We start from the raw sequence: 23110 nt of genomic DNA, 5'->3' as shown, positions 1-23110 counted from the left end.
CTTTGCATCTCATGCATACTCATATCTTAGAAGAGTACTTCTTGCAAGATACAGTGTAGAGTTATAAACCTTACTATATTTAACAATAGAAACCAAAAAGTTGGGAACAAATTGAAAAAAATATATTTCCAGTTCTAGACAGATACAGTTTCAAGAGGAACAGGAAGTCATTTCCACTGGCTATGTGCCTACAGAGTGGAGCTGTGCACAGTGATGCCATCACATTGGTACAAACCACCAGTATTCGTGGGATAGGGAGGTCCTAGTCTTAATTATTTTTAGAGGATTATTAAGGCACGTGCTGTGGAGTAGTGTGAATTACTTGCATTGCCAGTGGAGTGTCCGTGGAAAAGCTGAGGCAACATGTTTAAAATGCAAATTGGACGCAAGCCTCTGCCTCCAGCTTTCTGCCCCCTCTGATGCAGAGGAGTGGAATCTTAGTCCCATTGTTCCTTTACCTCTGACCTGACCTGGGTTCAAGTGCCATCTAACTTATGGTATGAAAATCATCTCAACCTGCTGTAAGATTTCTAAATCTCTCTGGCATTAAATTGACAGCAAGACCAATTCTTTTAAAACAATTTGGAATAAGTTTATTAAACACACACATATGCATGTAGCCTATCGAACACAACAGCAATCTATTGGTATCCTACGGACTCTACTTAATTACAACAGGTAAGGCAATGAGTTACAGATTTACACAGACATGTACTTCCCTCTGAGTCAAGCAAAGCACGCGGCCTTCTTCCTTGCTTCTTAGTCTAGTCTGTAGAGGGAGGTTTCTTGCTTTGTCGCGTGGTCATCCAAAAAAAGAGAGCGCAAACAGTTTTTGGGCTGTCTTTGGGCTTGCCTTTTTATATTTCGAGGTCCATTGTCGCTCAACATAAATTGGTTAAAGCCCCAAGATTGGGTCTTGGTTCCAGGGCAGCACTTTATTGGCTTTCCTCACACGTGACTGTCTGCAGGAACTGGAGCCGTTCCTTGATTAGGTTAATTGTTTTTCCATTAACACTGTTTCTAGTTTGCTGAGCTTCGATGAGCCTGCCCACCCCGAAAGTCATGTTCCTTTTGTTAAGCTCTGCCCAGCATAGAAGACTTGAACTTGAATGTATCCATTTTGTCTCTTGAGTTCAAACCACAGCCTGTCTGTGTCGACATTTATACATGCACACTAAATTCACCCTTATTACATCAATTTTATCATTAATATACACTTCTTCTTATACGGCTGGTTGTAAGGTTCCATGTGAAATAACTCCGGCACACTCGATGAGTTCCTAGTAGAAAAGCAAAATACTGCGGATGCTGGAAATTTGAAATAGAAATAGAAAATGCTGGTAACACTCAGCAGGTCAAGCAGCATCTGTGGATGGGAGAAACCGAGTTAACATTTCAGGTCGATGAAAAAGTTAGAGATGTAACAGATTTTAAGCAGGAGCTGAGGCAGGGGGAGGGGAGGAAAGAACAAAAGGGAAGATCTGTGATAGTGTGGCAGGCAGGAGAGATTAGAAGACAAAAGGGATGATAGTACATGTGTGTCTGCAGTACAAACTGACACATTGAGCAGTTTTGATTATTGAGCATGATCAATGGGAAGTGTAGCTTAATGACCTAGAAATCCCGGTCGAGGTCTTCCCGTGGGCAATCGACTGCAAAAGTTTTTTAAAAAAGATGCGTACCTACCTGTTCCTGCTGCGCCCACTAGAGATCCCGATCCTGAGGCCCCCACTCACTGCGCATCGGAGCGCGTGCACGCCTGGATGTCCGTAAGCTGGAACTGGAGTCACATGGCTCTGGGTAGCCAATCCAGGTACAGTATCTTTTCATTCGTAATAATGGGAACTCCGTAAGTAGGAGGTCCCATTATTATGATTAAGAACCCCCCCAACACCAAAACAAAAATAAAAAATAGAAAAAATACACCACATATTTAAGATTAATTTAACTTAGTTATTTATGTCTTTTTTAAATCAGAAAAATATATATTTTTTATAATAGTTTTTTTCATTATGGTTTAAAATAAACTTACCTTAGTGGGCAGGGTTTTTAACAATAAAATGTGTTCTTTAAATTTTATTCTACAATGTTTTTGTGTCTTTTAAAACTCTTATGCCTGTAAAAGTATGCGGCTGCTTTTATCAGGTGCAAGAGTTTTCAGGACATTTGCTGGGTAAGATATGGGTAAATACCACAATCTTGCCCATGTGAATGTCCTGGCTGCTGGGATGCGGAGGAACTTTCAAGCTGGAGCATTGCGCGCTGGAAACCGGCTTTTGCGATGCCTTCCCGGGTCTGCACACACTCTGTACGGACCCAGGGAGGTCAGGATTTCTAGGCCAAAGTTTTTAATGTCTTTTTCATTGTTTCTGTGGTAGCCTTTTTAACTGGCATTTTTCTTCTTTATGTAAATGAGACAAAATATTTTCAAACCTATTACAATAATTTTCACAATTTTTCTCTCAATTATGGCTAAGTTCACCAAATGAAAAGATCAATAATTGTGATATGATTCACCTTTCACCTAAAAGCCCCTGTTCAAATTTGCAGGTACAGGAGGTCGTCCCTATCACAAGCTGTGACACCGCGGGAACATTCCTTCTGCTGGGCTGTAACAATGGATCAATATATTACATAGGTAAGAAATCTTTTGTGAGCATTTGAAATCCTTTGTTACTCACCTCCACTGATAGGTAGCTGTTATGGAGTCAGGTTTCGGAAACTGCACAGACTTTTGGTAGTGAAAAACATTGAATGTTCAGCATCGCAATGGATATCTGAAGTTCAGGATGCTTTCATTTCTTTGTATGAAAGTTTGTGGACCGTCTATTATCTGCTGATTTTCATTACTCATCTTTGGAGCCCTCCATTCTGTTGGGTAATAGAGGTCCCACTATAAGTAATTGCTCTCATTTGATACTTGTCAAGAATGTTGATGTTTAGGTTCACCTTACCTCATCCCTCATTCTTACAATAAAGTAGCTGTTTCTTTGTTTCAAGTTTTATCTGATTAGTGATATGCAGTTTGAAGTACAGGGGATACAAATTGTGGGCTATTTGTTAGTGTGCTGACATTCATCTTAGGAGCTTGTCGCTGGCATTTTTGTGCTTTGTCTTGTTACTTAATCGACTCTGACTACTATTTCTATCTGACCTCTTAATATTCCCATTTCTCTTCTTGCGTGATCTCCTCTCCCACCCCCATATAATTCCCCTCTGGTATATCTACTATTCCGGAATGTAAGCATTAAAGTGCGACATCTACTCCAAATTTGATTGATTTAATGTTTTATTTTTCATATGTAAATTAATGGCATATTGGTTAATAATACTGTTGATCGCACTCTATTATAGATATGCAGAAATTCCCTTTAAGGATGAAGGATAATGATCTTCTGGTGACTGAACTTTATCATGATCCATCAAACGATGCCATCACTGCACTAAGTGTGTACCTCACTCCAAAAACAAGTATGTACATTGCCAGTGACCAATATAATATAGTCTGTTAATTAAAATCACGTAAGTGTGTCCTAATCCATGACAAACATTATTTAGCACAGATTACCAGGTAAAACAGCCGACAGTGGACACTGGTGAGCAACCAGCTTTCCCAGGGAATGAATGATTTGATGGAAACAGAAATGCTGGTGTCGGGAGGGGAGGAGAGGGCGGCATTGTTCCTTTTTTTTGGATGTGCAGCCCCTCTTTCGGGCTGTACCGCCCATGCAAATCTTCGCACATGCACGGTTTTTCCATTGTGAAGCCAGGAAGCGGCCTATGCGGGACCTCCAGAGGGCTGCACGGTCATGCAGTATAATGGGAACATTGAGGGGGATGGGGTACATTCAGTTGTAGTGCTTAGCCGCATTGAGGATGGGGGAAAGAATCTTATTAAAGTTCCATTTTAAACGAAGTGGCAGTAGAAGCAGAACTGTTGCTCTCACTGCCCCTTGACTTGGAAGAGATGAAATCAGCTAGGATTCCTGCTCCTGATCATTACCCATGCCCCTACTGGCAGATACACGTGGATGTTGGTGACGACAAGATTGGGCTCAGCTGTGATCATCACGATAGAATAGCTTGCCAGTACTCGCTGTCTAGGCTTACATGGGCTGGCCAGACAAGGTACCTGTACCCCAGCACAAGTCACTTGCCTAATGAGAAAAGGGGGAATGAAAAAATAGGATCTGACTGACCAGTTGTTACACTTGTAGACTTTGGATGTAATCAAGTTTTGAAAAGTTTCAGCTAATACGTTGTCAACATATGTATCTTGCTCTATTTATAGGTGTCAGTGGCAATTGGATTGAGATTGCATATGGAACCAGTTCTGGTGCGGTGCGTGTAATAGTCCAACATCCTGAAACTGTAGGATCAGGTCCTCAGCTCTTCCAGACCTTCACAGTTCACCGTAGTCCAGTGACTAAAATCATGCTGTCTGAAAAATATCTGGTGTCTGGTAGGCTTCTGAATTTTGCTTGGATTTGATGTGGCTTATGTCTATATTTTCAATAATTTGTACATTAATGTTCTTCCCACTTAAAGTTTTACAGCCTTCCATATCGTATATATTGGTGTGTGGTAGATGCTGTCTTCAGTTTTTAGTTATTCTCAGTTATAAATAATCCAAAATATACGAATAATCTGACCGGAAGACAAATTAGAAAATGTAATTCCTTAGAAATTAGAATGTGGAGAGTTCAGATGATGATCAGAACAGAGGGAATGTTAGGAATGGGACAAAGCTCTTTTTGTCAGCCTAACCCCTTCTATGCAGGTTTTCACTATCTCTCAATGCCTTCTCTTTTTAGAAGTGCATCTATCTAATTTTCTCTTGAATCAATTGATATTGTCCACTTCAGTAATCTTTTCTGTTAACTTATTCCACCACTCCATTGCCCGACAGATGGAAAAGATCAATTTCACTTGTCTTTCTGCTTCTAACCCTATTTTTTTTCCTTTTTGACCTCTGGTGTTCAAACTCTTATTCTCATAAATCAAGTTACCTGGATCAATATTGTCAATGATCGTCATAAGCTTCAACATTTCAACTCAAACACTGTAGGGTCTCCTCTCTTCCAATGAAAACAAGCTGGACTCTCCTTAAACTTTCCTCATAACTGAAATTTCTGCTATCCAGAATCATCTTTATTCCTTACCAGGCTTGAGAACAATAATATACTTCCTGTGATTAGGTGACTGCAACAGTGCACACTATTCCAGATGGAATTGACCAATGCCTTATAAAACAGTCACCACTACCACACTTGTTTGTACTTTATCCTCCTGCTAATGTAACCCACTACCTTGCTTTTTTTAACAACATTTAATCGTTGTGCTGATGGTTTCATGACATGGTGGCTGTGCCACATATAAAGGGACTTATTGTGCAACTCTGTGCAGACCTGATGGTGTGATTCATGCTTTAACACAAGTGCTGGCCTGGTGCAAATTTACATCGTGAAACCAGTTCACTGAATTTTAGAATGATCAGGGTCCAGCTAAGCTTTATACCCTAATTTGGAAGCAATATTTGCCTGTGCAGGTCTTTAGCAAGAATTGCTACAGCGTTACGTTATATTTACAATAATGTACTATATGTGAAATGTGTCAAGTGTAGCTTTCCTGCTTATTATTTAAAGCAGATTTCTATTTAACATATTACGGTTTTAATGATCCACCTTGCATAATACTTATCCTTTGGGTTATTGCTTGAACTACCTGTCTTTCCACTTGTAGGCTTTTTTATACATTAATATTATTGTGGATGACTTCTTAGTCAAGACTATGGAGAAGAATTGCTCTGTTATTTATAATAAGATAAAATCATCGATAAAGATTTCTTCTGGTTAGTATTTATACTTCAATTGTAAGTGTGTTTGAAAAAATTACAATTTTGCAAAAAATAATGACCAGAGGAAATCTTCATGTATACATCTATGAATTGGTACACATAACTTCTCTGAATATTAGGTTTATTATCTTCTAATCTAGTTGCTGATGTGAACACACAAAAGTCAGTGTATGAAAGGGAGGGTTATCTTGTATACACCTATTTTTAAATGTTTATGGAATGAATTGGAATGTGTTCTGCTTTCCTTATTTGCCTCTGAATGTTCGATGTGACCTGCTATGATTAATGGCCTTTGTCCTGCAGTGTGTGCTGATAATAACCATGTGAGAACTTGGACAGTCACTCGTTTCAGAGGAATGATCTCCACACAACCAGGCTCCACCCCACTGGCTTCTTTCAAAATACTTTCACTGGAGGAGACAGAGAGCCATGGAAGTTATGCAGCTGGTAATGACATAGGTAAATATCAGGGTTTAAAAGATGGAACCATTGGTGTTAAAATACTTAGAAAATATAGCTAAGGGCGTCCAAAAGTTAAATGTTGCTGGGAGGTGCTAATTTCCATCATTTGATAATACTTCGATATCATTTTCCTTCCCCTTTTTACATCGCTTACATCATTGGAACTCTGTTCTTTCACCTCAGAATCTAGGAACGAATGTGTCCAGAAGGATGAATTTCTCTAATTAATCACTACTAAATGATAAAAAATGAATTAAGTTTGAGAATTTGAACTCCGTTCCCAATGGATGTGGATCTATAGATGTTACTGCAATTCAACACTAATTTGTCAGTTTCTGTCTGAAAAGCCTTGTGGTTGGCGGGTGTAACAAATGGAAATGGCATTTGAGAAGCAGAACAATGCTGCTTTGTTGTATTGTTGGCACAGTGTAGAGATGGCCTCACTTTTCATCTGATGTGTGCTATAGAGTAAATGCAACCATTCCCTTGGTATAAATCAGAAAACATTCAGCAATTGATTTGGAAATGTATCAAAAGGAAGTGACTAAAGGGGGAATCTCAGGACTGCTTAAAATATAGTAAATGGGGTAGAAAAGGTACATCCAGAACATTGCTTCAAGCTGAACCATGACGAGGAGAAATGGTGCCACAGGTTCAAATTAGTGAAAGACAAATATAGAACTGATGTCAGGAATTTCTTATCCACAAACACACACACACAAACTTTGCAACATGTAACCATGCAAAAACCCTGAAATCATTTAAAAATCAGTTGGATGCAGTGACTGAATGAGGAGGGAGTCTGTAGGGTCTTTCTGAATAGTTGGACTTAGATGAGTCAAATAGCATTCCTTATTTGTATTTATCTTGTGATCTTTAGCTGGTGGAGATAATATGGTTATTTTCAGGCTGTGTGAGTTAAACTGTTAAGAACTGATTTTTTATATATTGTTTGATTGCAACTACGACAGAATGTTCCATTTATCATTTTTTATTGTGTGATTCATAGGACCATTTGGGGAGAGGGATGATCAACAGGTTTTCATCCAGAAAGTTGTTCCTGTCACCAACAAACTGTTTGTTCGCTTGTCCTCTACAGGGAAAAGGTAAAGCATTAGCAAGTCCAACAATTTTTTCCTGCATCTTCGGAAATGATTGGTATATTATGATTAACATCTAATTACATATTTTTGATTCCAGGATTTGTGAGATCCAGGCAGTAGATGGCATGACAATAACTGCGTTTACTGTGAGGGAGTGTGAAGGTTCTAGTCGAATGGGTTCTCGGCCAAGGCGGTACCTCTTCACAGGCCACGGAAACGGAAGCATTCAGATGTGGGACCTGACGACTGCTATGGACATGGTAAACAAAGGAGAAGAGAGAGGTGAGATGAAACCCTATTGCAGTTAGAAAAAGAATCACCGTAGTTCAGAGTTGCAGTATCCTCCTCTTTGGTATATTAAATGATGGCAGATGCTGAGATAAGTACCCTCTAGCCTAAATTTCTATTTGGCATAAGAGCCAAAATGTCCTTTGCTGCTAGTACCTGCAAAACTATATTCTACTGAGCAAGTGCCTTCAAGCCAAATTATGAAAAATTGAGAGCGAGGAAAAAAGATTGAGTTTGGTATGTAACTAGATTTAACATGTTGTTCAGAATATGTTTCCACACGATACAAAACGGGCGACCCTCCGAGCTGGGCGCCCGTTTTTCGCGGATAAAACGGCGCCTAAAAAAAAAATCGCGATTCTGGAGCGTTCTGCAGCGCCTTGTCTGCCTGGCGCAGCGCCCAGGGGGGCGGAGCCTACACTTGCGGCGATTTTGTAAGTGAGAGGGGGCGGGTACTATTTAAATTAGTTTTTTTCCTGCCGGCAACCCTGCGCGTGCGCGTTGGAGCGTTCGCGCATGCTCAGTGTGAAAAAAACATTGGCACTCGGCCATTTTTGTAGTTCATTGTAGCTGTTTAATTTTTGAACATTTTGTTAATAAAAGCACATTGCCATCAGCACTTGCAGCCTTCTCACTGTCTCCTCCCCCCCCCGCGGGAAGAACGGGCGCCTCCTCTTTTTCCCCCCCCCCCCGCGGGAAAGAACGGGCGCCTCCTCCTCTTTCTCCCCCCCTCCGCGGGAAGAACGGGCGCCTCAGGCTGACTGCAGCATTCTCCGTGCCTGAAGCACTTTCACACAGGTAGGAAGATGGTTTATTTAATTTTTTCTTTGCTTATAAATGTTTATTCAGGTTGGGTTTATTTGTATAATATTTGTAGAAGTATAAATAAGGATTTATTGTAGAATTTAATGACTTCCCTTCCCCCCCCCACCTCGTTCTGGACGCCTAATTTCAGTTCTACAAAAATCTTCACTTGCTCCATTCTAAGTTAGTTTGGAGTACGTTTTCACTGTGGAAACTTTGCAATCAGGCGTCAGTGGCCGGACACGCCCCCTTTTGAAGAAAAAATTCTGTTCCAAAGTAGAACTATTTTACCTGACTAGAACTGCAGAAAAAAAAATGTTGAGAATTGCGATTTCTAAGATAGTCCGTTCTCCACCAGTTGCTCCTAAAAATCAGGCACAAATCATGTGGAAACTTGGGCCCACAGAATTACAATGCGCTGTTGTGTTCATTCGGCTTGTAATCTAGGTATTAAAATCCTTTGTATATTAGCCATCCATCCATCGATTTAACTTCATGTAACAAAGAGCAGAGTTTCCTGAAAATACAACGGGATTCCTGTATTATTTTGTTCAGTTTTGAATGGTTTAATTTTCAAAAATCATCCAGTTCCCATCATGTATATTTGTTTACATATGGTGTGGAACTTTGGTAACTCATACCTGCAGGGTACAGTGCTATTTTACAGAAAATGAGCAGGCATTGCTTGCATCTTGTGGTTGTCCAATATATTGCTTGCATGTTATGGTGATTGTCTGGCTGACCTTTGCGGATATTTTTCCAACATGGATATGTGCTAGTCCTAAATCATCACCTGAACAATCCATATGTATTGTATGAATGATGCAGTTCTGTGCAAGGGCTAAATTGATGAATTCTAGGTAACTGGTAAATAGCCATATACTTGAAGTACAAATCTATATTATTCTGCCACCAACATACCAGAATTAATAGATAGTTCTCCATGAATTCCGTAAAGAATATTAGATAATGGAATACATGATAGTTCTCGGGAAGTTCTTTTGAAAATAATGGGTAGGTGTCAGGGAGTTCCATTGGGAATAGTGGATAATGCTCATTGAGAATCCATTAGGAGAAGTGGATCTCCAGGAGGAATTACACGACATAATCCAATCAGGGCTTCATAAGACATTATGGGCCCAAGTTTCCACACGATAAAAAACGGGCGCCCCTCCAAGCTGGGCGCCCGTTTTTCGCGCCTAAAACGGCGCTGGAAAAAAAACGCGCGATTCTGGAGAGCCCTGCAGCTCCTTGTCTGTTTGGCGCGGCACCCAGGGGTGCAGAGCCTACACTCGCACCGATTTTGTAAGTGGGAGGGGGCGGGTACTATTTAAATTAGTTTTTTTCCTGCCGGCAACCCTGCGCGTGTGCGTTGGAGCGTTCGCGCACGCGCAGTGTGAAAGAAACATTGGTACTCGGCCATTTTTGTAGTTCTTTGTAACTGTTTAATTTTTGAACATTTTTTAATAAAAGCACATTGCCATCAGCACTGAGGCTTCCTGCAGCCTTCTCACTGTCTCCTTCCCGCCAGCCGTCTGGAACGGCTTCCTCCCCCCCCCCCCCCCCCCCCGCTGCGTTCGGTCGATCGGGCCCGCACTGCCGCCCGCCGTCTGGAACAGCTTCCTTCCCCCCCTCCCCAGCTACGGTCGGTCGGGCCCACACTCCCTCCCTCCCGCCCGCCCGCCGTCGGGAACGGCTTCCTCCCCCCCCCCCCCCCCCCCCCCCCCAGCTGCGGTCTGGCGGGCCCGCATTCCCTCCCTCCCTCCCACCCGCCCGCCGTCGGGAACGGTTTCCTCCTCCCCTCCCCCCCCCCCCCCCCCCTGCCGTCGGGAACGAACGAACGAACTTGTGAGGCTGGCTGAAGCACTTTCACACAGGTAGGAAGATGGTTTATTTAATCTTTTCTTTGCTTATAAATGTTTATTCAGGTTGGATTTATTTGTATAATATTTGTAGAAGTATAAATAAGAATTTATTGTAGAATTTAATGACTTCCCTGCCCCCCCCCCACCTCGTTCTGGACGCCTAATTTGTAACCTGCGCCTGATTTTTTTAATGTGTAGAACAGGTTTTTTCAGTTCTACAAAAATCTTCACTTGCTCCATTCTAAGTTAGTTTGGAATACGTTTTCACTGTGGAAACTTTGCAATCAGGCGTCAGTGGCCGGACACGCCCCCTTTTGAAGAAAAAATTCTGTTCCAAAGTAGAACTGTTCTACCTGACTAGAACTGCAGAAAAAAAAATGTGGAGAATTACGATTTCTAAGATAGTCCATTCTCCACCAGTTGCTCCTAAAAATCAGGCGCAAATCATGTGGAAACTTGGGCCCTATAAGTGGCAAGTTCAAAGTTAGAGTGCTTTATGATCATTGCAAATCTGAAATTGGATTACCCTGTCACCAACAACAATTTATATTTATATAGCGCCTTTAACGTAGTAAAACATCCCAAGGCACTTCACAGGAGCGTTATAAAACAAAATTTAATACTGAGCCACATGAAATATTTAGGGCAAATGAGGTCAAAGAGGAAGGTATTAAAGAGCGTCTTAAAGGAGGATAGAGAGGGGGAGAGGATTTGGGAAGGAATTCCAGAGCTTAGGGCCTTGGCAGTTGAAGGCACGGCCAACACTGGTGGAGCGATTGAAATCAGAGATGCTCAAGAGGCCATAATTAGAGAAGCGCAGATATCTCAGAGGGTTGTGAGGCTAGAGGAGAACTGGTACATCACTTTAATTACATTAGGGGCAGAAATTGCAGTCTTCGTGACGGCGTACTCTCCGAGGCTTTCATCAGCGTAAGGCTTTTAAAAGACTTAAATAAAATATTTAAAAATCTGAAATTATACACATGCACTTTAAATGAGTTTATGCAAATATTGACCCGGATTAAGATGTTTAAAATTATTTGTAAAAAAATAAAATTTTTATTGAGTTTGGTGCAATGAAGGGGCTTGTAAGTAAAATTGCAACTCAGTATATTTACAATCATTAGAATTCTGTAAATTGTATAATTATTTGGGGATTCCTTTGCATATCATTGGTGGATTCCCTTTGTAAATGATTGTAATAGAATCCTCCCTTGTGATTGGAGGACCGAGCCCTGGTGATCCCAGGGATGCTTCTAAACCGCCTGCGTCCCTGGGATCCGTGGGCCTCTACACTGCCGTATGCCTGGAGGCCCGAGAACACAACTCTTCACTGCCTGGAGGTAAATTCATAAATGCTTCGTGGATCGGAGGCGTACTCCGGAGATAGGCCTCCAACTGCAATTTTTAGGTCAATGATTATATGCAGGATCTGAACTATAGCAAAATTCACCATTAAAATAATCCAGTAATACACATAATAACGTGTATATTTATATATGTAGATAAGCACACACACGTATATAATATCAAGTACGAGGGGCCCAAGTTTCCACCCTCTGGAAAAACGGCGTATCTCGATAAAGTGCGCCGACTTTCTGGAAGAAAAAGGGCGCGAAAACTTATCTTGTGATTCTCCGGTCTCCTCAGGACGTCTTCGTGCTCGGTGTGGCGCGGCACAAGGAGTCGGGGGGCGGAGTCAGCGCCGGGACTTCTGCACATGCACGCTAGAGTATGCACGCATGTACAGTAGCTCCAGGCCCCCCGAGGGTGCGTGGGAGGGGCCCGACCCTAGCCCTGGCCGCATGGGCTCACAGGGCAAAGATTGGGACTCGGGCATCCCTCCAGTTTAGCTGCCTCCCCTCCCTCCCTACTGTTCAGCCACCCTTCTCTTTCTCTTCTCCTCCAGCCCTCCCCCAGTCGGGCGTCGCCTGAAGTGTCAGCGGTGGCCCAGCCCGGCCCGTTCAGCTTCTTTCTCTTCCCCCCCCCCCCATCCCGTTCAGCCTCTTCCCTGCAACCCTCCTCCCCCCCCTTCTCTCTCCTCACCCGGCCCCCTCCCTCCATGTCGTCGGCGGGGCCCGCCCAGAATCTCGCTGGGGACGGGCCCCAGCTGAACTGTCGGCGGCAGCCCGGCCCTTTCAGCCTCTCCCCTCCTTTCTCTCCCTCCCTCCTCTCCTCTCTCCCTTCTCTCTCCCCCTCTCTCCCTCCCTCCTCTCTCTCCCTCCTCTCTCCCCCTCCCTCCCTCCTCTCTCCCCCTCCCTTCCTCCTCCCTCCCTCCTCTCTTCCCCCTCCCTCCCTCCTCTCTTCCCCCTCCCTCCCTCCCTCCTCTCTTCCCCCTCCCTCCCTCCCTCCTCTCTTCCCCCTCCCTCCCTCCCTCCTCTCTTCCCCCTCCCTCCCTCCTCTCTTCCCCCTCCCTCCCTCCCTCCTCTCTTCCCCCTCCCTCCCTCCCTCCTCTCTTCCCCCTCCCTCCTCTCTTCCCCCTCCCTCCTCTCTTCCCCTCCCTCCTCTCTTCCCCCTCCCTCCCTCCTCTCTCCCCCTCCCTCCCTCCCTCCCTCCTCTCTCCCCCTCCCTCCCTCCCTCCCTCCCTCCTCTCTCCCCCTCCCTCCCTCCCTCCCTCCTCTCTCCCCCTCCCTCCCTCCTCTCTCCCCCTCCCTCCCTCCTCTCTCCCCCTCCCTCCCTCCTCTCTCCCCCTCCCTCCCTCCTCTCTCCATCTCTCTCCCGCTCCCTCCCTCCCCTCTCCATCTCTCTCCCGCTCCCTCCCTCCTCTCTCCCCCTCCCTCCCTCCCTCCCTCCTCTCTCCCCCTCCCTCCCTCCCTCCTCTCTCCCCCTCCCTCCCTCCCTCCTCTCTCCCCCTCCCTCCCTCCTCTCTCCATCTCTCTCCCGCTCCCTCCCTCCCCTCTCCATCTCTCTCCCGCTCCCTCCCTCCTCTCTCCCCCTCCCTCCCTTCCTGCCTCCTCTCTCTCCCCCTCCCCCCTCCCTCCTCTTTCCCCCTCCTCTTTCCCCCTCCTCTCTCCCCCTCCCCCCTCCCTCCTCTCTCCCCCTCCCTCCTCTTTCCCCCTCCTCTCTCCCCCTCCCTCCTCTCTCCTCCTCTCTCCCCCTCCCTCCTCTCTCCTCCTCTCTCCCCCTCCCTCCCTCCCTCCTCTCTCCCGCTCCCTCCCTCCCTCCTCTCTCCATCTCTCTCCCGCTCCCTCCCTCCCTCCCTCCCTCCCTCCTCTCTCCCCCTCCCTCCCCCCCTCCCCCCCAACCTCTCGCTGTCAGAAACACCGAGACAGAGACATTGGGGGGTGGTTGGGGGCACCGTCCCAGCACGCTGTTGGAGGGCTCCCGGTGCTGAAGTAGGTGAGTAGAAACTTTAAAAATCAATCAATAAATAAAAAATTGTTTTTTTTTATTTTTTTGATTGATTTATTGATTTATTTATCATTTATTATTGATGAAGGCTCTTTATTTGTAAAAGTCAAGTGTTTAATGTTTGAAAACTTCCCTCCCCGCCAGCCACCCATCGTTCGTTCCCTACACCTGATTTATAAGTCTAGGCAAAGGTTTTCTGAGCGTAAAAAAATCTACTCTTATTCCATTCTAAGTTAGTTTGGAGTAAGTTTTCGCTGCCTAAACTTGAAAAACAGGCGTAAATGGCTAGACATGCCCCTTTTGAAGAAAAAAAATCTGTTCTAAAATGAAACTATTCTAACTGACCAGAAGTGGCACAAACTAAATGCCGAGAATTGCAATTTTTAAGATGTGCCATTCTAAATTCGTTGCTCCAAAAAAATAGGAGCAACTCAGGCCAAAACTTGAGTGCAATAATGAGTGGCTTTAAATGCCTTTGTATAATTTTCTATGTTAAAGGTGCACAATATAGCTGTATTATATATATTCATGTGTGTGCTTGTATACATACACGTGGATCAATTGTATGTATTACTAGATTATTTTTAATGGTGAATTTTGCTGTAGTTCAGGTTCCTTGTCCACTATATGCTCATAATGTAAATAGAGTGATCTAATAGTTTGGTGCTGTTGGAAACACATCTGTGAGCTCAATTTTCCCCAATGCTGTACTTGAAGAGTTACGCCTTTTTTTGGGGGGGCCCCAAGTATTCCAAGTTTCCTGGTTTGATTTCTTCATTTTGGCGCCGCCTAGCCTGTCGTTTAGTTTTGAGGGTGAAGCCTTGATCTGCACCAAAAAGATCGGGTTGCCACGGTAACCAGGGACACAATGCGGGCTGAGGCTGGAAAGTAAAACAGCCAGCTCACAACCTGTACAAACACATTAAACATTGCATCAACTTACCTCCATTAAATTATTAAAGCCCCCCTCCCCCCCGATGCACGGTGCCGGTCCCCGCACCTGTCTGGCTGAATGGCCTCCCAGTCCCCGCACCTATCCTTGGCCGAATGGCCTCCCAGTCCCAGCACCTATCCTTGGCCGAATGGCCTCCCAGTCCCAATCCCCACATCTGTCCCTAGCCAAATGGACTCCCAATGCCGATCCCCGCACCTATCCCTGGCCGAATGGCCTCCCAGTCCCAATCCCCACATCTGTCCCTCGCCAAATGGACTCCCAATGCCGATCCCCGCACCTATCCCAGGCCAAATGGCCTCCTGGTCCCCGTACCTATCCCTGGCTGAATGACCTCGTGATGCCGGTCCCTGCACCTCTTGCATCTCCTGCTGCTGCTGTCCGGGCATCTGCTGCGCTGTTTTACCTACCTGCGCCGATTTCCTTAACTCACCAGAGGCCACATACGCTGGCCTAAGAACTGGAATAATTCTGAGCTGGCCAAACCTGCTTAACTGGCCAAAATTGGCGCAGGTGGCAGACTGGAAAAAAAAAACTAACCTAAAATCAATCGTAACTAACTTGAGTTACGCTGTTGTAAATTGATTGGGGAAACTTGTATTTTTTAACTTGGGCCAAAAAAAGTGGTCTGTGCCAAAAAAACGGCGCAAATCATTGGGGAAAATTGAACCCTTAGTCTTTATAACTGTAATAAATGTAGATATTAATATAGAGTTTAACTTAAGACTATAATTAAAAGTGAGGCACTCTGTAGAGTTATGAAATTTTCATTTTTGCTGTCCTATCTATAAGCAACAAATGGCTAATTTAATCCACTACCAGAGAAAGGACATACATGTGCTTCATGAAATAATCGATCTTTTTTCTTATAGATGTTGGAGGCCCCACGGAAGAAGAGCTGCTGAAGTTGCTGGATCAGTGTGATCTGAGCACATCCCGCTGTGCTACTCCCAACATCAGTCCAGCTGCTTCTCTTGTACAACATACCAAACTGCGGGAGTCGAGCTCAAGGTAAGGGTTATCAAACAGACTATTTTATTTGCTATCTTTTAACAGCAGGAGCAGATTCTCCCAAGAAGAAAAAAGACAGTCCCAGTGGGTATTGGAGGTGGAGGCTTTCCTTGCTTCTTTTAAAGATTTTACACTTTTATGTCATGTCAAAAATGCTGCCACATCATTTCTGTTAAAGGCTCTGAGTTATTATGAAACATGTTCTTATTTGGCTGCTTGCCTCCCATATTATAGTTGTGAGTCCCTGATGTCTACCTGAAATGAGCTAGTTCCCAATTCCTGTTGCTTCCAGAGCTGTCCATTTTTCCACACAGTTCTTGGAAACACTGCAGAGTTTTATGGGGTGAGGGGAGAATTGAGTGTGGAGCCAACAAATTTCATATAAATCTGCTTTACACACTTTGTGGGGCTTCAGGGACTCCATAGAAATAATGCACTCTTTTTATAAAAAAAAACACAATCTTACTAACTTACTAATAAACACTCAACAGCATAAATATTCCCTATTAGACTGTTCACTACAAAATTGTTTTGATCTTAGAGCCAATTCTGATGCAGTGAGAAGTATGTTTGGATACTTGTTTATGAAAATGACACATTTGGCTTCTACTCTGTAATACCATTTTTGTTTGTGTTTAATTGTCACCTTTGAGAAATATAGGCCAGTTACTATTTAACCTGATGAGACTACATTTACAAAGTGGGAACAATTATCATAACACTGAGCAGTAGCTGAAGGATAACAGTAGCATCATTCTGCATATTTTTATGTTTTCTGACTTCATAGTGCCAGTGCTGTAAAGTCACTTTTTGTGTTTCATAGACCCAAGGGCTAGTCTATCTCCCATGGCATTGCTGATGAAAGAAAAAGATTACTTTCTGTAGCTGTCTTTGTCTTTTATTATCTAATTATTTATTTTTTCTTTTCAGTGTTTTTCTGTCTTTATCTTCCACTTTTCCTGTTTTCTGTCTATCTTCCAGTGTTCCTGTTTATAATCTTTGCTTTATGAATACTGCCTCTTCTTGTCTGTTCTATGTTTGCCCTCAGCATTCTTGCTCTTTCTGTGAATTTCTCCTTCCCTCTTTTTCCTTTCTTTTCTGTATATCTCCCAACCTCTTTGCCTCATGCATTTCTTTGTACTTCTCTCTTTTATCCTCCAAATGTATATATCTTTATCTGCTTGCCATCACTCTCTCTTCCCACTTTTTATGCTTCATTTACCATGAAGCCTGATTTGGCGACTCAACCCTCTGATAGCCATAGAAATTATCTCATCTGTGCCTGAGTGTGGTCAGGGACAGGAGGCTGTGACTACGAGTGAGGCAGGTATGGGGATCCAGAAGGTAGCATTGGAGGAGCCTCAGCCCTTATACTTGTCCAACAGGTATGAGGTTCTTACTCCCTCTGTGGACAAAAGCAGGGACTACAGTGAAGTTGAACAAACTGACCACCATAGTACAGGAGGCCATTCAAGTTGAGGGAGTAAAAGGAAATGTAGTAGTGGTAGGGGACAGTATCATTAGGGGGATAGATACTGTTTTCTGCAGCCGAGAGTGTGAATCCCAAAGGATGTGTTGCCTGCCCGGTGCCAGGGTTAAGGACATCTCTGGGCTGGAGAGGAACTTGGAGTGGGAGGAGAAAGATCCAGTTGTCGTGGTCCACATAGGTACCAATGACATAGGTAGAACAAATAGAGGTTCTACTGAGGGAGTATGAGCAGCTAGGGGCCAAATTAAATATCAGAACCACAAAGATAATAATCTCTGGATTACTATCTGAGCCCTGAGCAAATTTGCATAGGGTAAATAAGATCAGAGTTAAACACATGGTGCAAAGACTGATGTGGGATAAATGGGTTTCGATTCATGGGGCACTGGCACCAGTACTGGGATAAGACGGAGCTGTTTCGTTGGGACGGGCTTCATTTGAACCAAGTTGGGACCAGTGTCTTGGTGAATCGAATAACTAGGGCTGTAGATAGGGCTTTAAACTAAATAGTGATGGGGGAGGGTTCAGGTGAGCGGAAATTTAAAAAGTCAAAGAGATAGGAGAAGCCAATAGTGCAGGGTAACAATAGAGGGTAATGATAACCAGACTGACAGGAAGGGACAGAGTGTATAAACATAAGAGTGCATCAGAAAGCGGGGTCAGAATAGGGAAAAATGGTAAAAAGGCAAAAATAAAAGCTCTTTATCTGAATGCACGCAGCATTCGTAACAAGGTAGATGAGTTGACTGCACAAATAGAAATAAATGGGTATGTTCTGATGGCCATTACAGAGACGTTGCAATGTGACCAAGGCTGGGAACTAAATATTCAAGGGTATTTGACATTTCTGAAGCATAAACAGAAAGGAAATGGAGGTGGAGTACCTCTGTTAACAAAGGATGAGATCGGTGCAGAAGTGAGAAATTATATTGGCTCAGAAGACCAAGATGTAAAATCAGTTTGAATGTAGATAAGAAATAATAAGGGAAACAAGTCACTGGTGGGAGTAGTCTATAGGCCTCCTAACAGTAGCTACACTGTAGGACAGAGTATAAATCAAGAAGTAATAAGAACATAAGAAATAGGAGCAGGAGTGGGCCATACGGCCTCTCGATCCTGCTCCACCATTTAATACGATCATGGACTCAGGTCCACTTCCCTGCCCGTTCTCCATAACCCTTATCGTTTAAGAAACTGTCTATTTATGTCTTAAATTTATTCAATGTCCCAGCTTCCACAGCTCTCTGAGGCAGCGAATTCCACAGATCCACAATCCTCAGAGAAGAAATTTCTCCTCAATTCAGTTTTAAATGGGCGGCCCCTTATTCTAAGATTATGCCCTCTAGCTCTAGTCTCCCCCATCAGTGGAAGCATCATCTCTGCATCCTCCTTGTCAAGCTCCCTCATAATCTTACACGTTTTGATAAGATCACCTCTTATTCTTCTAAATTCTAATGAGTAGAGGCCCAACCTACTCAACCTTTCCTCATAAGTCATCTCCGGAATTAACCTTGTGAACCTTCTCTGAAATGCCTCCAAAGCAAGTATATCCTTTCGTAAATATGGAAACCAAAACTGTACGCAGTATTCCAGGTGTGGCCTCACCAATACCCTGTACAACTGTAGCAAGACTTCTTTGCTTTTATACTCCATTCCCTTTGCAATAAAGGCCGAGATTCCATTGGTCTTCCTGATCACTTGCTGTACCTGCATACTATCCTTTTGTGTTTCATGCACAAGTACCCCCAGGTCCTGCTGTACTGCAGCACTTTGCAATCTTTCTCCATTTAAATAATAACTTGCTCTTTGATTTTTTTTTCCTGCCAAAGTGCATGACCTCACACTTTCCAACATTATATTCCATCTGTCAAATTTTTGCCCACTCACTTAGCCTGTCCTTTTGCAGATTTTTTGTTTCTTCCTCACACATTGCTTTTCCTCCCATCTTTCTATCGTCAGCAAACTTAGCTATGTTACACTCAGTCCCTTCCTTCAAGTCGTTAATATAGGTTGTAAATAGTTGTGGAGTCCCAGCACTGATCCCTGCGGCACCCCACTGGTTACTGATTGCTAACCTGAGAATGAACCACTTATCCTGACTCTCTGTTTTCTGTTCGTTAGCCCGTGAACTTTTATCTTGTACAGTAACCTTTTATGTGGCACCTTGTCAAATGCCTTCTGGGAATCCAAATACACCACATCCACTGGTTCCCCTTTATCCACCCTGTTTGTTACATCCTCAAAGAATTCTAGCAAATTTGTCAAACATGAATCCTTCATAAATCCATGCTGACTCTGCCTGACCGAATTTTGCTTTTCCACATGTTCTGCTACTGCTTCTTTAATAATGGACTCCAACATCTTCCCAACCACAGATGTTAAGCTAACTGGTCTAGAGTTTCCTGCTTTTTGTCTGCCTCCTTTTTTAAATAGGGGCGTTACATTTGCAGTTTTCCAATCTGCTGGGACCTCCCCAGAATCCAGGGAATTTTGGTAAATTACAACCAATGCATCCACAATCCCTGCCACTGCTTCCCTTAAGACCCTAGGATGCAAGCCACCAGATCCAGGGGATTTATCCGCCTTTAGTGGAGGCATGTGAGAAAGGTACCGCAATAATCATGGGCGATTTTAATCTTCATATTGATTGGACAAATCAAATTTGCAAAGGTAGCCTGGAGGAAAGAGGTTCATAGTGTATTTGGGATCTCTATGAACCTCTTTCCTCCAGGCTATTTTAAATCTAGTAATGTGTAATGAGATGGGATTAATTAATCTCATAGTAAAGGATCCTCTAGGGAAGAGTGATCATAGCTTGATAGAATTTCAAATTCAGTTTGAGGGTGAGAATCTTGGGTCTCAAACTAATGTCCTCAGCTTAAATAAAGGCAATTACAAAGGTATGAAGGCAGAGTTGGCTAAAGTGGACTGCGAAAATCGATGAAAGAATAAGACGGTAGATAAGCAGTGGCAGATATTTAAGGAGATATTTCATAACCCTCAGCAAAGATATATTCCAGTGAGAAAGAAAGATTAAGAGAAGGATGAAACATCCATGGCTAACTATGGAAGTTAAGGATGGTATCAAATTGAAAACACAGGCATACAATGTTGCGAAGATTAGTGGTAGGCCAGAGGATTGGGAAAGTTTTAGAAGCCAGCAAAGGACAACTTAAAAAAAAAAGATAAGCTAGATTGAGAGTAAACTAGCATGAAATATAAAATCAGACAGTAAGAGTTTCTACAGGTCTTATAGAAAGGAAGAGAGTAGCTAAAGTAAACGTTGGTCCCTTAGAGGATGAGATTGGGGAATTAATAATGGGATACAGGGAAATGGCAGAGACTTCGAGCAAATATTTTGTATCGGTCTTCATGGTATCCCAATATTGGATAATCAAGGGGATAGAGGCAGGGAAGAACTTAAAACAATCACTATCACGAGAGAAAAAGTACTAGGCAAATTAATAGGACTAAAGATAGACAAGTCCCCTGGACCTGATGGCCTGCATCCTAGGATCTTAAAAGAAGTGGCTACAGAGATGATGGATGCATTGGTTTGCAATCTACTAAAATTCCCTGGATTCTGCAGAGGTCCCAGCGACGGGAAAACCGCAAATGTAACACCCCTATTTAAGAAAGGAGGGTGTCAGAAAGCAGGAAACTATAGACCAGTTAGCCTAACATCGGTCATCTGGAAAATGCTGGAGTCCATTAATAAGGAAGTAGCAGCAGGACATTTAGAATATCATAATACAATCAAGCAGAGTCAGCATGGTTTTATGAAAGGGAAATCATGTTTGACAAATTTGCTAAAGTTCTTTGAGGATGTAACGAGCAGGGTGGCTAAAGAGGAACCAATAGATGTCGTGTATTTGGATTTCCAGAAGGCATTCAATAAGGTCCCACATAAACGGTTACTGCACAAGATAAGAGCTTACGGGATTGGGGGTAATATATTAGTATGAATAGAGGATCGGCTAAGTAACAAAGCAGAGAGTCGGGATAAATGGGTAATTTTCAGGTTGGCAAACTGTAACTAGTGGGGTACCACAGGGATCAGTGCTGGGGCCTCAACTATTTACAATCTATATTAATGACTTGGATGAAGGGACTGAGTGTAATGTAACCAAATTTGCTGCTGATACAAAAATAGATAGATCTTATTGAAACGTATAAGATTATGGACCCAAGTTTCGAGCCGCGCCTAGAACGGCGCAGTACCGACCTGGATGCCCGTTTTTCGCGCCACAAAGTGCGCTTTAAAAAAAAAAAAACTCCGTATTCTCCACCTCCCTTCAGGTCCTCTGGCCCTCGGTGCAGCGCAGCAGGAGCTGTAGGGGGCGGAGCCAGGTCCCTGCGCTGAAAACAGTGCCGGGACCTCTGCACATGCGCTACAGTGGGCACGCAAGTGCAGTAGCTCCAGGCGCCCGAAACTGTTTGGGAGAGGCCTGAAGCACGCAGCCCCTAGCCCTGGCCAAATGGCCTCACTGGGGCTGCGTGAATAAGGTTCCTCCCACGGCCAGCTCCTACTTCCTCCCGACCCGACTCCCGCCCCCCGGACCAGACCCGACACCCGCTCCCGCCCCCGAACCGGACCCGACACCCGCTTCCTCCACCCCCCCGCCTCCGGACTGGATCCGACCTGACCTCCCTCCCCCCCGACCTGACCTCCCTCTCCCTCCCTCCCCCCAACCCAACGCCACCTACCTGTAAATCTGGCGCTGGGGACGGGCCCTGCCCAAAGTCTCGGGCCCGGCCCCTTCAGCCTCCATCCCCCTTCTCCTTCCCCCCAGCCCTCCCCAATCTCCTTCCCCCCCCCCCAATCTCCTTCCCCCCCCCCCATCCCACCCCCAATCTCCTTCCCCCCACCCCCCCAATCTCCTCCTCCTCCCCCCCAATCTCCTTCCCTCCTCCCCCAATCTCCTTCTCCCCCCCCCCAATCTCCTTCTCTTCCCCCCCCCCCATCTCTTTCTCTTTCCCCCCCCCCCATCTCCTTCTCTTCCCCCCCCCAATCTCCTTCTCTTCCCCCCCCAATCTCCTTCTCCCCCCCCCCCCAATCTCCTTCTCTCCCCCCCCCCAATCTCCTTCTCTCCCCCCCAATCTCCTTCTCTCCCCCCCAATCTCCTACTCTCCCCCTCCAATCTCCTTCTCTCCCCCCCCCCCCAATCTCCTTCTCCCCCCCCCAATCTCCTTCTCTCCCCCCCCAATCTCCTTCTCTCCCCCCCCAATCTCCTTCTCTCCCCCCCCAATCTCCTTCTCTCCCCCCCCAATCTCCTTCTCTCCCCCCCCAATCTCCTTCTCTCCCCCCCCAATCTCCTTCTCTCCCCCCCCAATCTCCTTCTCTCCCCCCCCAATCTCCTTCTCTCCCCCCCCAATCTCCTTCTCTCCCCCCCCAATCTCCTTCTCTCCCCCCCCAATCTCCTTCTCTCCCCCCCCAATCTCCTTCTCTCCCCCCCCCAATCTCCTTCTCTCCCCCCCCAATCTCCTTCTCTCCCCCCCCAATCTCCTTCTCTCCCCCCCCAATCTCCTTCTCTCCCCCCCCCAATCTCCTTCTTTCCCCCCCCAATCTCCTTCTCTCCCCCCCCAATCTCCTTCTCTCCCCCCCCAATCTCCTTCTCTCCCCCCCCAATCTCCTTCTCTCCCCCCCCAATCTCCTTCTCTCCCCCCCCAATCTCCTTCTCTCCCCCCCAATCTCCTTCTCTCCCCCCCCAATCTCCTTCTCTCCCCCCCCAATCTCCTTCTCTCCCCCCCAATCTCCTTCTCTCCCCCCCCAATCTCCTTCTCTCCCCCCCCAATCTCCTTCTCTCCCCCCCCAATCTCCTTCTCTCCCCCCCCAATCTCCTTCTCTCCCCCCCAATCTCCTTCTCTCCCCCCCAATCTCCTTCTCTCCCCCCCAATCTCCTTCTCTCCCCCCCCAATCTCCTTCTC

General features: G+C 44.9%; 1 protein-coding gene across 1 annotated transcript in view; it reads left to right on the top strand.

The window, feature by feature from the left end:
- Positions 1–16310, top strand: part of kctd3 (potassium channel tetramerization domain containing 3) — a 92783-nt gene extending 76473 nt beyond the window's left edge. The window contains exons 12-19 of the mRNA XM_070890973.1: positions 2551–2638; positions 3355–3471; positions 4292–4462; positions 6161–6316; positions 7329–7425; positions 7520–7704; positions 15555–15693; positions 16235–16310. Coding sequence (XP_070747074.1) covers positions 2551–2638; positions 3355–3471; positions 4292–4462; positions 6161–6316; positions 7329–7425; positions 7520–7704; positions 15555–15693; positions 16235–16310 — 1029 coding nt within the window. The remainder of the gene's footprint in view (positions 1–2550; positions 2639–3354; positions 3472–4291; positions 4463–6160; positions 6317–7328; positions 7426–7519; positions 7705–15554; positions 15694–16234) is intronic.
- Positions 16311–23110: the final 6800 nt, after the last annotated feature.

The sequence above is a fragment of the Pristiophorus japonicus genome, chromosome 9 (genome assembly GCF_044704955.1).
Source record: "Pristiophorus japonicus isolate sPriJap1 chromosome 9, sPriJap1.hap1, whole genome shotgun sequence".
Taxonomy (NCBI): domain Eukaryota; kingdom Metazoa; phylum Chordata; class Chondrichthyes; family Pristiophoridae; genus Pristiophorus; species Pristiophorus japonicus.
Note: the sequence above shows the minus strand (reverse complement) of the source record. Positions and strands in the feature narration are given on the sequence as shown.